This window comes from Pundamilia nyererei, unplaced genomic scaffold (genome assembly GCF_000239375.1).
Source record: "Pundamilia nyererei isolate P.nyererei 1_Seehausen unplaced genomic scaffold, PunNye1.0 scaffold00107, whole genome shotgun sequence".
NCBI classification, from domain to species: Eukaryota; Metazoa; Chordata; class Actinopteri; order Cichliformes; family Cichlidae; genus Pundamilia; species Pundamilia nyererei.
The window spans coordinates 1,499,945-1,516,625 of NW_005187508.1; the positions used below are offsets into that span (position 1 = coordinate 1,499,945).

The following is a 16,681-nucleotide window of genomic DNA, read 5'->3' on the forward strand; positions in this document are numbered from 1 at the left end:
GATTATTTATGTTTATTTATTAGAGCACAGGAAGAGAGTACTATCCTTCAACCTCAATCCCATTTCTGCCACTATTTCATCTGTCCTCTTATCATCATCATCATCATCATTATTATTAAAACATTCCAGAGGCGGCAGGATCGAGGCAGAGACTCATTAATCAACTCTCGCCAGCAGGTGAAGCAGCGAGTCCACAGTCCTGCTATCGTGCTGCTCTCTGCCCTCCAGCTTTGATGCTGCTGTGACTGTCTGTCAGACGGACAGTGAAGGAAGCGCCTGTCCGTCGGGGTTGGCGTTTATCCCGAGGCTGGAGAGGAGGCCCTGGAGGTGTGTGATGGTGTTCAGCAGCTGCTTCTTCTCCTCCTCCAGTGCAGAAACCTGCTCCTTCAGCTGCCCCTCTGCCTGGGCCAAAGCCTCCACTCGACTCTCCAGGTTGCACACTCGAGCGTGGGACACCTGGGTGAGAACAGCGAGGGAGCGGTGACCTAATGGAACAAAGAACGGGCAAAGGCAGCTTTTCTTCTTTTGTGCAAGCGTGCGTGTGTGTGCGTACCTGGAGCTCCTCGAGCAGGTCGAGGTTCTGCTGTCGCAGGCTCTGATTGGTCCTCTCCAGCTGCGCAGCTCGCTGGTGCTGGTTGAGGGTCGGGGGCGTGTCCAGCAGCTCATCCTGCAACACGTGGTACTCCACCTCATAGGCTTGGAGCTGCTTGGACACATCCATCTCACAAACCTGAAGCAGAGGCATTTAATAACTCTCAGCTGGGTGAACATTTGAACTGCTTGCAAACAGGAGAATCGTGTTTCCATCGTGTCATACCATTCTAAAAGAATGTATGTGAGGAGGATATAAAAGGAATATGACCAGGTTAAAAGTGGGTTTAATTGTTATTTTTACTGATTTGATTGATCTAAAACTCTTGCTTTGGCTTTGTAACTATTTAACTGAGTAATAATGGAAACTCAAAGTACTCCACAAGTTTAGCACTGCTGTTTATAACTCGGCTCTCATTATTGCAGCTCGGTCGTTATTCCTAATTGTTCTCACCAAAGACAACATTTGGAGGCAGTAAACAAAAGCAGCCGCACAATCACACAATTCAACAAGACTTCAAACACATTCGGTTTAGAGCTGCTCATTAACTGAGATTTCTCATATACATCTATATATTTAAATTAAAAAAATAGTCTTTTGCTCACGTGTATTCCCTTTATTTCACTGAGGGCACTTTGTGTTTCTCAGCAAAATTACGTTATCATTACTCACAGCAATGGTGGTCAAAACTAGGAACAAAGCCTCGTGTGAAACTGGGGATGTTTACTCTACAATGTCAACACATTACACACACTGAGCAGGCTGCTGTTGTCCAGACCAAAGAATTTTTCACATTTCGGCATTACAAAACAATGAACTGACCTGGAGTCTCCACACATCCAGTATGTTCACTCCCACTTTTCTTTTCTTTTTTTCTCAGATGAAACTGTGAGTCATAACACATGTAACATATACATAATCCGATATGAAAAAGTGGCACTGGAGGGAAAGTACCGGCAAGTAAGCAGTTTGCCATCTCATAGAAATTATAAGATAAGCGCGTACCTTCTAAAGTATAGCTTACCATGAGTTGTTAGCTCTGTGTCATCTGTGATTGCTAGGGATGGGTACCGGTATCGGTTCTGACATAAATGGTAGTAACCAGACCGAAAAGCAGCGCACATTTCGGTGCTTTTTTTTCCTGAGCTGTGATACACTTTAGATCTAGCCTATCATTTTACGTTTCCGAGGATAGTAGGCGTTCTTTTATGCAGAGCTACAGATTAAAATGCCCAAGGCGAAGCGGTCAAAAGTCTGGCTGTACTTCACAGCAAAGGATGCAAACTCAGCAGCCTGCAACAAGTGCTTTAAGCTGATACTGTGATACTGTCAAAGGAGGTAACACCTCAAACCGATGAAACACCTGGCGACGCATAGCGTTTCTTTTTAAAGCCGAGAAATGCGCCGTATTTGATAGCTTGCTGCAAGACCTCATACCGAGCACATCTACTGCGGGTGGGTTGCCAGTTATCGGACCGGAGCAACATCCCCCAAAAACCCGAAGAATAGAGTCCTGGCCCCTAGCCCTGCCAGTGTAGCAGAAATGATGAGGATGATGATGCAGCAGCAGCCGTTCTTCTCTGCGTGAGTAGCTTAATGTTGTTCGTGTGTAATTTACGTTGAGTAGGCTAACCACGTTATTACATTAATGCAGGTAAGGTGAACTAGCAAACATCATCATAGCTACATGCGGCTGTCTTCTTGTTTGATGGCAGATACTCCCTTCACCCTGACCAAAAAGGCTAAAAAGACCAAAGAAAAAGTGGAAAACAGTTAAACATGAGAGGTTTAGGACAAAGTTTGTGTTTTTTCCATTGTTTAAGCACTGCTTCCAGCCAAGAGTGATACCATATATGCCCTATAGCTGCAGAAAAGGCTAACATTGTTATCTTTTTACGAAAAACAGCTGAACATGAGAGGTTTTTGGACCAATTTTGTGTTCTCCATTCTTTAAGCACCGGTTTGAGCACCGGCACCGTTTCAAAAGTACCGGTTTGGCACCGGTATCGGATAAAACCTAAACGATACCCATCCCTAGTGATAGCTGACAGCCACATTACCGCGCACCTTAATGGTTAACATTTTCTCATGGCAACCATAAATTACACTAAAAAGTGAAACCTGACCAAGACTATGAGATTTTACCCACTCGAGTCGATCAGCGTGAGAGGCCCATCTTACTGACGTGGTATTTTTCCAAATGGTGACGCATGAGGTAAAATTGACATAACTTCGCACACACTCCACCCATCAGCTGCTCTCATCACTGTTGTAAAGGCAGGGTGTGGCTGGCCCTGATAGCCTCTGTCACTCAAGCAGGATATCATTCTCCTTTGTCTCATTGTGAAGCCATTAAATTGTCCCCTTTAACTGCTGCGAGTTGTAAAACCAGATCTCAAAATGAAACACATCTGTTCCGTGAACTTAGTAAAAATGTTTTAATAGTTTCGTGAGCTCATTTAGAGCAACAACAGACAAAAAAAGAACGTCCAGTTTTACAACAGCTAATCTGATGAGCTCGGTGCTGGTTATCGTGTAAACGATGTCTGGTATGAGTGTGAGTAAAGGCACAAAGTCGCCAAAATAAACTGCAGGAGGACCACTAGGAAATTTTTTATAACAAACCTCACAGCTGAACATGGAGGACATTTCAAAGACAAACAAAGGCAAACTGGCTAAAGCTAAAGCTATCCAGAGCTCAGAGCCAGCCACAAGCCAGCAGCCTCGGTATGAGCAACGGATCAAAGATGTTACGAGGAGAATTATGGAGATAAATGAAAACGTTTTTTTATTACATAAATCTTCTCCACCTCCTCGATCCAAAGTTTTATCTGTTAAAACTTTGGATTGAAGACGAGCTGATTTTTGCCATATGTCAAATATAGATCTTAGAAAGAAAACTGAAAGCTGCAAAAATCTGTAGCATTAGGTCCCACAGGAAGTAACAGGTGTTCCTCTGTTTTCACATACGAAGTTCAGATCATTTTAAATAGAATGTTTGTGTTATAAAGGCATCAAATTGTGCAAAAGATCAGTATTTTTGTCACACCGGCTGTTGTAGAATCAGCGTTTCTGCATTTTCAACTAGAGCAGGGCGATATGACCAAAAATATTTATCACGATATACATTTGAAAATTTGCGATAACGATATAACTGACGATATAATTGACACTAGACAAAATACTTTACAACTCCTCAACTTTATTAGTGCAAAAAAACCCCATGAATGTATTTTCACTTAAACAAGCAGCTGTTTTTTATGTGCGTTAAAGTTATATAAAAATTTAACAGTTCAAATGCAAATTCCTTGCTGACAGTTTAACCAAAAGGCATAACCATGTATAATATCCACAAAACTTAAAAAGAGGTTATACACATAATAGGGTAATATTATGGTGAAGCGCAGTACGTATCACTCCGCGAGGCTCCTGCCTACGATAGCCGTAATGCTCCGACAATCCATCAAGCGGTGCGGCTTCGTAGCTTAGCAAAGTCGTACTGAAACATTTAACCGATTTTCGAGCGCCGTGTACGACATAAAATTGTTTCCAGGTCAGTAAACACAACCACAATTCATACATAAGGCACACGGGATTATAAGGGGCACTGTCGATTTTCAGAAAAATCAAAGGATTGATTTTCCAAAAAACACAGTAATAACGACGGCCCGCTAGCATGCTCTACCAAAAATAGTGCTTTGTTGTGTATCTGATGGACGAAAGCTAAACCAGTTCCACACCACTGAAGTTGCAGCATTTTTACAAACCAATTCTGGTTCATCCGTTTCATTTAACGATCCACTTTCGCTCTTCTCATTCTGCGTCGCCGCCATGTGCGTATGTAAACAAAGGCACTGCGCATGTGCGTTTTACCCATATTCTATTGCGATATTTCATTTTCTTATCGTTGCCCAACATTACACCAGTATTACCGTAAACGGTATGATATAGCCCAGCCCTATTTTCAACCATAGAAAAGACCAAATATCAAGAGTCTGATAGAAAACACCGGAAAGAAAAAAAGAAGTTACTTTTTACCGCTGACTAACATTTATCTAGAATAGTTATGCATCACTCGCTCTTTAAAATGAAAGTACACAAGTACATTGTGAACAGATATTTCTTTAGGAATTCATAGAGAAAGTCTTTCTCACTGTCCTACATCCAACTAGTTGTTAGTTTTGTTTCAAACATGAAAATTAAAAATCACGCCAGACCAATTGTTCAGCAATGACTCAATTATCTCAATGGGACGATGGCTCATAACCTTTCTATAACTCCCAAAACTCCATACATAAGATCACACTGATAAAAAATAAATAAATAGATTTCTGTACTCCAGTGTTAAAATGAGTAGTTACACATTACTAAACAACTTTGTCTCCTTGTCTAACCTGGTTGATGGTTTTCTCCATCTGTACGAGGCCCAGGTTGGGTAGCATGGTCTTGATGAAATCCACAATAGACTCCAAGCTGTCGTGCTGCAGGATCAGAGGCTTGTGGCTCCCCAGCAGGCTTAAGGCCACCTTGAAGATGACCTCTGACCCCTGCAGGAACACCATATCTGACAGAGGACAAAAAGGAAGGGTCAGTTACAGAGGCAAGCGGGGAAAAAAACCCAGAAAACACAGGGAAAGGAGGCTAAAAAAGGCTCTAGCGTGACGGCACTCTTAAATTACATATTGTAAAAATCAATACTGACATGTGCTGACAGCAGAGCTTACCCTGTTTAATGGCAACTTAAAGGCTCATTAATGGGAAGAATGATTTGACGTCAGCAGAAAACGTTTAAGCAAACATAAATGTAGGCCATTGTGAATCTGCAGAGCCAGAGAGCATTTGTGTGTGTATACTGTGAATACATCAGGGTGTGGTAAGGGTTAGGCAGGATTGCATGAGATCATACAGAAGATTAAGGAATGGCAGCAGAGGTGTGGGCCCCACAGATGATATCAAAGACCTGACAGTGCAAATGTGATGGCCGCTAAGCGCAACACACACGCGCTCGTGCACGTCAACACACACACAAATGAAGTGTTATGCTCAGATGAGCACAAGGAGCCAGTGAGTCTGGTTCAATGACTGAGCACTATGTAAGAAATTAGGCGCGAAAACAAAAGTGCGGAAGGAATGAGGTAGAGAGAAAGGCAACTGCAGAAAACATATACCCTCTGTGGGCGTGATGGCATTTACACAAATGAGGAAAAGGTCACTTAACAGATAAACAGTAACTGTAACTGAGTCTCAGTGTGCACATGACTCAACTGAATCCTTTACTTTGCCTGAAGTCCCTCCCCATCTCCTTCACCAAACTTTCAGGATTATCGTACTACTTATCTTCAATCAGTTACTAAAATTTCATTTAGCTCTGACAATTTCCTTTCAGCATTTTGGGTTCAAGATCTAATTAGACGAGATACCTAGGGAGTAGAGATAACTAAACATCACTGTAAACGCCCCGTCATCCTTTTTCCTGTCATGCGTCAATACTGCTGTGCTTCTATCAGGAAGAAGAAACAAGGCGGCGACCCACCAAATCCACTGTGCAGAAATAGAAAGCCTTCAAAGCTTACCAAAAACTCTGGCCACAAACCCGAGGGGAAAGTGTGAGGCGAAGACCGTGAGGAACCAGGGGGTGGCATATAAGCTGGGCCCGATCTCCTGCTGCTCCAAGTGGCTGTAAAGATCCCTGTGATAGTCATGAAGCAGCCGCGACAGCTGGTACATCTGGATCTGAGAGGAGCAACAGCACTTCGTTGTAAAGGTGTAACATGACTTTGTATGAGGGGCTTTTATTATTTCACACATGCTTTAAAAACTGGATCTGTTATACATGAACATTTGCAGGATTTTAATAGAGAGTATTCAGGAAGACAAACGTCTTGGTAAAAAATGGAAAGATTTTTTTTCCCTTAAGTTTACGACGCAAACACAAGTTTAAGAATGGACCAATAACACGACACCTTATTATGAGGTCACCTCCTTGGAGGGTAAAACGAGGGCTTCCTGTGTGGTATGACAATTATTTTTTAAGCAATTTTTCACTTATCATTAATGAGCCACTCCGTTCATTCACAATAGCAAAGTATAGAGTATTGCACTAAATGTGAATACTTTCCTAACTCCCTCATACAAAGTGCTGCGGTGAGGTCATATCAATTTGTCTTTCTACAGAGCAACTCCAACGTTATCCGTGGTAGATCACATCCACACCAAGTTTACTGAAAGTGCCTTCATTTAAAGTGGTATAAGAAATAAGTTTTGATTAGATTAATGTTAAACTGGAATGCTGACAACAGTGACTCTTAAACTAGTCAGGGTACACTATGGGAAATGGCCTTTTTACCAGTGCTGGATTATGCAGATGTCATTTAAGTGTATGCTGCTGCCTCACTGTGTATTATCGTCACTTAACACTCAAAGAGAACAACACAGTTTATTTTTAAAACCATCTTTAATTAAATTTCACGTTATTTATGATCGGGGTTAGCCATATGAGTGTTTGTACACAAGGATGGGAAAAACTTTTAAGCACCTCACAGAACTTTCAGGTTAGGCCTCAGCCATAAAGGCCAGTTGTTGACTGCTTGGCAACCACTATTCCTGGATGAAAATGAGGATGCAACCAGTTACATGAGGTACCTTGCAAATACTATGAAATCAGTCACACAGACCTAGAACATAGAGATCCTGTGGCCACCACGGACCACAAGGGAAAAATGTGTCTACCTCAACCAGCTGGTGAGTAGCTGCTGGTTGCCGCTGAGTGAAATTGGTCACAAAGAGCCACATGGTGCTGCCGTAAAAGCTTGTAATCACTTTGATTAACAGCAGATTTGGCACAGTTTGTGTGGAAGAACCAGACTCGCCAGGAATTCTTTCAGCTGCTCCCCTCTTGGGGTCACCACAGCAGACAACCTGCCTCATCCCGTCATCATATTTGCTTTGACAATATAGAATTTCTCGTTTTGACCTCAAAAACCACAAAATGATTGATGAGTTATTATCTGGTTTTGTTCACTTTCATTCTAGCAGCAAAGTAAAATGAGGGATTGTTCACAAAAGGTGTGTATAACGTTCACAAAGTGGAAAGCTGTCAAGGACCTTTTGAATTTATTAAGGATCACGAGCACCAAGATCGTAACAGCACTTCGTTCATATTCATAGTTTGAAGCTTGAGAAAAAGCAACAGTCCTGTGCAATATTATTGTGGAGTATGCCGCATGTTGGACTGGTGTTGGACTCCCTGGATTAGCTCACAAGCTTTTTATTGTTACGTGACCTGCGCTTGAATTCAGGAACAAAACACATGATGTTTAGCATGATAACAAGGTTGTTTAGCATTTAACCATAGTATGTAGCTCTTTTGGTTCTAGTTCTATCAAAAGATGAAATTCAATCCCACACTGGAATTCAAAACCAATGACGTAGTTATCTGTAACACGAGCACTATTTACCAACTGTGTGGCGAGTACTAATGCAACTAAATTCCAATGCCAAGCACTAAGACCATGTCTCAACCTCACCAACGCTCTAGAGGCCATTAATTCACTGTTTTTGTTTGAAAACGAAAACGTAAGCAGACGTGTCATCTAAAAACAAAAAAAGGAGAATAAGAAGCATCAAATTCCAGAAAATGTGAGTTAGTGACATTACTCAACTACGTAACCACTGGAACTGGAGGGCTTTGCTCATGTGATTCAAGTATTTAAGAAAGGGAAACATAATGTAGATTAAGTTGTTTGGGGACACTGACAAGAGAATATTGTGTGGGTGAACACTGTACCTGCAGGATAATCATGTCAGGCCTGTACTGTTTGCGGAGCCCAGCATCGTACATTAGAAATTTGAGCATGTCGAAGGCGTCTTCTTCCCCCATGTGTAAAAGCAGCACTCCAGCGATGAAGGACAGGCCCTGGCAGTATCCCACCTACAAAAACGACAACCACAAACTTGATGCCGACAACACAGGGGAGGGAAACTCTCTCACGTCTAAAAGACAGGCAACAGCTGGCTTTTTTTTTCTTCCTTTTTTCCACTGAATATCAAAAGAAACATGCAGAATGAAAGAGGAGAAAGGCAGAAATAAAGCAAAAACAGAATTCAATGATACCTCAGGGTCAAGCAGTGAGTAGGCTTTCAGGATATTATAGAGAGACAGCTGTCCTGCCCCCAGCTGGGCTTGGAAATATGGATGTGTGGGAAAAGTACGACCTGGAAGAGAAGAGCGGAGCGGCATATTATCTCTCAGCAACGTCCGTAGTTTGCATTAAATATTATTTCAAACTAATGCACCAGATACGCAGTCGAAAACAACACTGACACAGCTTTAGAAGTGTAACATTTTCTTCTCATGGTTTATTTTAATTCGCTCTATTCTATTCAGCAGCATCTGGGTGTGTCCATGTTTTTGAACAAAGCATATACACTGCTGATCTTCGCTGTGGATGCAGAACTTCTCACTTTGCTCTTGACGTTAAAAAGGAGCTCAGTGCAGCTGCATGCACGTACTCTTTTGGAGCAAACACGCTTACAAACAGGTTCTTGAGAAGCGCACAGATGAATGCAGCTTTTTAAAGAGAACCGATCCCCGTGCTTCAGAGGCTTAACGTGCATTAGTGGATTGGATGTGTATGTTTCAAAAATGACAATAAGGAATGCACTCCATTTAAAAACAAAACAAAAAAGCACTCTAAGGAAGGACAGACTAGTAATTGGCAGATGTGTGTCAGGGGACTGAGGACTTGATTTACAGTTAGTGATGTGAGGTTTTAGAGAACCGAATGAAAACCGTGTGAGTGTATATTAAAGGAATGTGCGTGGGGGATTTAAGCTGGTGAACATAATGTCATGACTCCCTCCCCTGCCTGGAGGAAAGTGTGTCTATTGTGCTACATAAAAGATGTGGGAATGCGATGGGTTACACACCTACATTCTAACCAAAAAAATAAATAAATTCCTCTTTTGCTTGTTTATGTGAAGGAAATAGCCTTGAGCTGCCATAAATCTTCTACCTGCAGTCTTATTTTTGTAGCTTCAGTGTGACAAACACTGTGTTTATCACACTGCATATAACACCTTTATATTAGACCATGTATGCAAACCGCCAGTTTGTATGTGCACGCCGTTACAGCTGTCCCTGCCCTATTAGATGTAGAGTAAATAACATGAAAAACACAGGGTCAAAAGCAAAAACTGAGGGAGGGGAAGCACTACAGGGACAGATCTGTGGGTGGATGTGTCTATGTATATATATGTGGGTGTTATATGGGTGGGGTGTAGGTAGTGAGTGTATGTGGGTTTTTGGGTGGGAGGTGTTGGGAGCATTTAAGGGAGAAAGTGTTAAAATGAGGTTTGACAATTACAAAAGAATATATGCAGTTTATGTGGCGTTTGCTATGTACGTTTGACTTCTTGGTATCACGCAGAAGGAAATTTACATTTTTCACAGTACTTGTCAAAGAATGACCATAAACCAGTGGGAACAATGAGGTGCTTGGCTACGTGAATTTATAAACATCACACACGTCACACAAAGAGACTGACAAATTGATTATTTAAAAGCAACAGTTCAACTAAAATCTTATGTTTTCTTTTCCTTTATGCACTGTAGCTACAAAGTAGTGATTATGCTTGGTATGCATGCTGACTGAAGTGCCAAACAAAAGGATTAGAGAGGCTCCCGTGCTCACAATCAGCTGTTGCACCTATATTAAAGGTTATAGATGTACAGGGTATGACGACAAAGAATCAAACACTTTACTTTCTAAGTAAATATGGCTCTTAAACCATTAAAGGCATTCTCCTTATAGTCGTTCAGCTTGCTCCTGTTATGTTTGGCTCACTCTTCGAAAGTCTCATTCTGAACACCTGAAGGGGAAAATCTGTGATACACACTTTTGACAGTTGTGCTGCACGTTCAACCTGAGACGCCTCTGGGTCATTCCAGTAGAACTCGACACTGACTGTCTAAACACAAAAACACAAACGATGCTCCTGATTGGGCTTCAACGTTAAAGGATCAGTCCAAGGTCATGAGGAAACTGCCAGTGTGAATCTGCAAGTGTGACTGTCAGGGAGTCATCCAAACGTTGCAAAACAGCATAAATAAGAACAGAAAAAAAGGCAATGAATCAAGTTTAGCTCAAGAGTTTTTTTGTTTTTAAATTACAGGTTCTTCAACAGGCAGCCTGCAGGCCAACGATCACCAGTGGTAATCAGGGGTTCAAATGGGATTAATAATGCGTTGGCAGTGTTTGTGGCATACATAGCATTTAGAGAAAATATATTATTTAAAGAAACAACCAACTTACATTTGGCTGTAAAAGAAAGTGTGTAGGCATTTTATGCATACAACGACTGCAATTAGACTAAAGTTATTAGACTTAACTGATGACATAAAATGTGTTTATTTATTTACTGTTTTGAATTAGACTGCGATTTGTAAAATATACACATTGTTAAAAATCACTTTTGTGACATTGACGACATGGGAAAGCGAATGTACCAGGCACATTTAGATAACCCACACGCAGTTTAACCCTGCATGTTAACCGTGGATGCATTACCCAGGTCGATGAGGATGGCATGTTGCTGTGAGGTGAGTTGTTTCAGCAGCTCTTTGTATGGAGTGTGATTAGAAGGGGGCCGGGAAGGGACTGTCTGTGTTAGCCGGTACTGTTCGGCGAGAAACTTCCAGATCTCTCCTCTGTGTTGCCTTGGGACACCTGCCAGACAACGATAAAGGAAGGAGAGGGTGATGAGGACAAACGTGGGACAGAACGCTACCATGTTGAGTGAAACGCATCAGCCATGTCCAAAGGGATTTCTACCCTTCTTGAGTTATTAACTATTTGTACATGCCTGTAGAACTTAGTAACAGAAGTTGTCTCCATCATAACTTTAATCTACTAATATCCCGAGCATCGTTCAATCACCGTTTGCCCGCTTCTTGCATGTAAAATTTACTCTCAGCTTCCTCTCAGATGGATTATCCAGCTTGTATCCCTAATTCACCAGGTTCTCAGACTGCTATTTGTTATATGGTGACCTTTCTGTGTGTAAATACGTGTGTTGGACTCGTTGTTCGAGGCCGTGTGCACAGTAGATAACCTTCCTGTCCACGCTGCAGAACATGCTGATACTAGAAAATGGACAGAACAAAAAGGCCTGATGATTAGAGACACGCACCAGAGATAAAAATGTCAAAGGGAATAGACACCGAGTTCACTGTGCCCAAAAACAGTGAGTAGAATGCCTCATGGAATTCAGTCACCTTGCTTTTGCCACATTTTAAAAAACAGTTATGAAGATAAGTTACAGTTTTTGGAGCTTTGTGCGTTAAGGTTTGGTCAATATTTGAAAATCTCTGCTGACTTTAAGAAGAATAAACATTTACAGGAAGAACTGATATAGAGCATGTGTTTGTGGAGCCAAGTATGTACCTTGTGCAACTGCAGTATGTATGGTCTCGGCGTCAAATTTGACCTTTGCCCTCCCGGGAGTTCCTAGCATTTTCTCCCACACCAGCGTGACCTCCTTCAGACACGGAGTGATTTCTTCATAGTCCAACTTCAGGCGCTTGTTCTGCAGATCGTTCTCTGATGCTACAAACACAAACACACAAACAACGCATGTGAGAAAAAGCAACAACACTGTGCGTTTGCTGGTGGAGCTGAGGTGTTAGGACTCGGTTTCTGAGAACTATTTGAGCTCATCATCTCATCATTATGTGCGCTGCTCAAAACTCTCGAAATTATGCGCTATCGATTTCAGTTTGGTTTTGCGTATTAAAATGAGCCTCACATAGCACCCGTGCACTTTGATAAATGACTAATCCTGACTTTCGTTCGCTCTTTGTTGTGGCAAAGTGATGAGCAGAAACATGCAGCTGCACTGCATTAATACACTTCTCAGCAAAGGTCAGAAGATACAGGTGATAGTGAGTGTAAAGAAAAGAAAATCACTAAACAGCGGTGACAACTTGCTTGATGACTCTTCAGGTTCTTTAAGGAAAGTGTCCCCTTTACATGGCATCCAGAGTGCAATTTACTCTACTGTGGTTAACCATGCTGATTATAGAAACTTTACTGTCACTAGATCTGCTTCTATGGGTGTTTTCTTTGCAACCCCTTCAAAGGAACATAAGACCACAGCTGTCTGTCCGACCCTCTGCAACATCCTGTAGCTGGAATTCTCAATAGATCCCTTCAGTTAGTACAGAAAGTGTTGCTCTAAGCTATGAAAGACACAGCTCTTGTTTACGACCCACAGTCAAAAAAATACCCCGAGGATGCCTTAATTTTCACATGGAGACACACACGTTCTAATTAGCAATAACTGGAGACGTACATAATTGCAACATCCCCTTTATTTATGAAACTTTTTTGTTTGTCTTTTTTGGTTCGATGTAAAGGAAAACCTCCCACTGGACTTTCAGGTTAGTACAGTTTACAAACCAAACAGAAAAACACAAACTGAATTCCGTTGCAACATGTTGACACCAGTGATCAAAGAAGGTGAGGGCACACCCAGCACCCCTCATCTGTTCCTCTCTCTATGACAACACCCTTCCTCTCTCCCTCCCCAAATCTCTTAGCCCAAAACCCATGTCTTCTCTCTTTTTTCTTCTCAGTCAATCCCATGTCTGTATAGTCCCACCACCACCCCCTCCCTCTTCCCCTGTGGACGTCCCCACCCTTTCCGTTCAAATGTGGTGTCCACCCAGTGACCAGCTGCAGCTTGGCTGCGCTCGGTAGAGTGATATCATCATTACAGGAGGACAGAGACAGAGACAGGAGGCCACCCATCGCAGCCGGCACTGCAAAGGACTCTAGGAAAATAAGGTGTAAGAGGAAAAAAGGCTGAATGAATGTTTAAAAAAAAAAAAAGAAAAAAAAAAGACTAGCAGCACAATTTTATTAAACAAACTAAGAAATGTAATTTTAGGGCTGCTTTGAACTCACAAAATAAACGGTCTAAGAAAAAAAACTGAAAAAAAGCTGTATGAATACCTTTTATGGGACATAAATCAGAAATGTAGAGGAATGACCTGGAAGGCATAATCTAGATTAATGGGAAAAAACTTGGACGGAGCAGATAGCTGACACACCCATAGTAAGAATAGATGCTGAGGCTGTGGCCATGCCGTCTGTCTTATCATCTGTTCAGAGCAAGCAGTGTCTCGTCACTCAGGAGTGGCACACTGGCAGGAGCCCAGCTAGCGCTCCTTCTCTTTCCTCTGTCTAGCCTTCTCCTTGTTTCCTACTTTCTTTTCTTTCTCTTTCACTGCCGCCGGAAAACTCCACCCTTGATAAAACACAACAGGATAGGATAACCCACCCTGGAGCTGACAAAGATACGCACACATGGATGGACGTGCACGCGCGTGTTTTCATAGTTGACCCACAAACCAGGCGGCAGCGAGAGAGATAAACTCATAGAATGGAGGATACGGAGTCGGGCTCCACCCTGACAAATAACGGACAGAAAGGTGGAGTGCACGCTGTGGGAGACTAAAACACAATAAATCTACAGAGCGCCAAGAAAGCCGCCACACGCTGGCAATGTTTGGATTGGTGTGTGTTTGTGTAGTGCGATCAGAGTGTCTGCGTGAGGCAGAATTGTGAGGCTGTGGTCCCAACTGTATTTTCTTTTTCTTACATCAATATTGACCTTCATTCGTTAATCTAGCACCATGTGCTTGTCAATTTATGGTTCATAAATAGAGGCAGAGGTATGACACATGGCTAGATGGGTGTAGATATGAGCCAACTGGGTCAGGAAAAAGGTGGTGCACTTGGCACACCCATAGATGTGCCTACCAGGAAGCACTTTTGGGCGCGCGCGCGCACACACATGCAATAATGTGTTATATAACTTGATCATTTGTGGTTTGTGATTTTAAATAAAGAAAAGTAGGTGTATACTCAATTTGTAACGCTTTAAGAGCATACATTTGGAAAGGCGTGTTGCCAGTGTCTTAAACAAAGACTCGTCCTACTTTTTAGCTTCCAGAGAAACCAACTCATCGTGTAGTCAATGACTACCGATGAGCCACGTGAAACAAACAGTACCTGCATGTTATCATGTAGACAGAGCGAATTCACCTCAAAAATTTTAGAGTTAAGGGCTAATAAAACACTTTTTCACAGCAATAAAGCACCATTTGGCTCATCCAGTTTTTCTATTTTGTGTGCATTTCGTTTTGATGTGTACATCTCAAATTCAGGCAAACATTGAAGTTTTTTCTCCACCTCAACAGGATGCTTGAGTAGCTGCTGCGTAGATTACGGGCTGAACACCACAACACTGTGAAATGCGATGGCAAAGTTTGATTATATGTCTCACTGTAGAGAAGTTTATTTTAACTTCTCTGTTTAGGGCTATTTTTTAAGAGTTGTTACTTGTAAATATGAATAAATCTCAAAAGTCAGTGTGGGCTCATTGCGTGTATCTGGTTTTAAAAAAAAAAAAAAAAATCCCTTTATTCATCCAGCTCACCTTGTAGCTTCTGGTTCTCTCTCTCCATCCTCTGCAGGAGAATCTGCTGCAGGATGGCCTTCTTCCAGAGATCCCTCAGCTCCTCTTTGGTTCTCTTCGTCTTCTCCTCAGGCACCGGTCTCATCGCCGAGTCCCCAGATCCTCCACCCACGATCTGGGCCACAACCTGACAGGCATCAGACCCATCTTAAAGACATTTAAAAGATTATCATATTAGTTTACATTAGATTATGTTGCACAAGATGTTTACTGTAGCAAATGTAAAAAAAAAAGATCTTAATTTAGATTGAGAAATGTATCTTTAAAAACAGTTTTGTTGAGCAAAAAAAAAGCAATAAACATTCCAAGTCATTTCAATTTAAAATGAAACAATTACAAATATCTTCTGGAGTTAGAAGCTTATTAATAAAAACATTTATGAGCAGCACATTCACATTCCTTCATCTGGACTAGCAGATAACACGCCGTTTAAGAACTGCAGGCCTTCCGATTAGATTCAGACCCACAGTTCTGGGTTTGTGTGTTAGATGTGTTGTGATTCTTTCACCATTAGCAATGACAATAAGCAAGAAATTTACATTTCATTTACACTTCATTTACATTTGTTCAACACTTCACTTTGTTTACAGGTATGAACAAAACTTTTGTTCATATCTGACGGAGGCAAGTGTCAACTTCTTCTTACTTTCAAACGTGTTGGTATAAAAAGGAACAAAATCATCGTCTCTAAAAAAATTCAAGTAGCCTTCCAGACCCCTCTCTCTCTCTTCTTTCTCTCTCTTTCGGTGAACCTCACGGACACTCATGCAAAACAACAAGAAAATGCTAAACATAGATATATTTGACACAGTTGGGTGCAACACACAGACAGTAAAAAAAAAAAAGTAAAAAAAAAAAAAGCGTTTGTGTGACTCCACCTCAAAGTACAGGGTGGATCCCAAACCTCAAAATACCCTGTGTTGTTTAGAGGAACGACATACCAACTATCCAGATCGCACTTCTCTTTCAGTTCGCGGGAATATCACGATTGATCCTGATCACTAAAGTACACACGTACACACATACCTTAGCCTAACTTAGGTATGTAAATCTGATGCTTATCTTGTCAAAGACTCTTCTGAGGAAAAAAAATAAATAAATATGTAAAGGTCATCCTTTCAATACTACAAAAAACACTCACGCACATCACAATGGCGGGCTTTGTGTAAAACGAGTCTTATATTTGTGGAGTGATCATCTGTTTCTAAGACATGCTGAAACCAGCCGAGTCACCACACAAATTTATGGCTCTTCAGTTATAAAAGAGGTGAAGACAAAGCAAACTCATGGCTGACACACACAGAAAGACACTAAGACACTCACACGCGCGCGCACAACTCTCTTAACAGATTCATGTTTCTTACTAGAGAGAGACAACTGCTGCAGTTTCAGCAGAAGACTGGTGACAATTTGTCTTTAGGTGAAAAAATGTCAAACTTTCAAACTGCAATACTTGATGACATTAATTCCCCGCCTACTTACCCCAACTAACACTATGGTACTGCATATTCCTCATAATAACATAAAAACACACACACACACACACAC

General features: G+C 41.6%; 1 protein-coding gene across 5 annotated transcripts in view; it reads right to left on the bottom strand.

The window, feature by feature from the left end:
• Window positions 1-6: 6 nt before the first annotated feature.
• Window positions 7-16,681, bottom strand: part of tbc1d1 (TBC1 (tre-2/USP6, BUB2, cdc16) domain family, member 1) — a 46,001-nt gene continuing 29,326 nt past the window's right edge. For all 5 annotated transcript variants that reach the window (XM_005741157.2, XM_005741160.2, XM_005741159.2 and 2 more), the window contains 9 exons: window positions 15,095-15,280; window positions 12,037-12,198; window positions 11,161-11,319; window positions 8,706-8,806; window positions 8,379-8,522; window positions 6,166-6,325; window positions 4,987-5,156; window positions 554-730; window positions 7-456 (listed from right to left, as the gene is read on the bottom strand). In XM_005741157.2, the coding sequence (XP_005741214.1) occupies window positions 253-456; window positions 554-730; window positions 4,987-5,156; window positions 6,166-6,325; window positions 8,379-8,522; window positions 8,706-8,806; window positions 11,161-11,319; window positions 12,037-12,198; window positions 15,095-15,280 (1,463 nt within the window). In that variant the 3' untranslated portion in view covers window positions 7-252. The remainder of the gene's footprint in view (window positions 457-553; window positions 731-4,986; window positions 5,157-6,165; window positions 6,326-8,378; window positions 8,523-8,705; window positions 8,807-11,160; window positions 11,320-12,036; window positions 12,199-15,094; window positions 15,281-16,681) is intronic.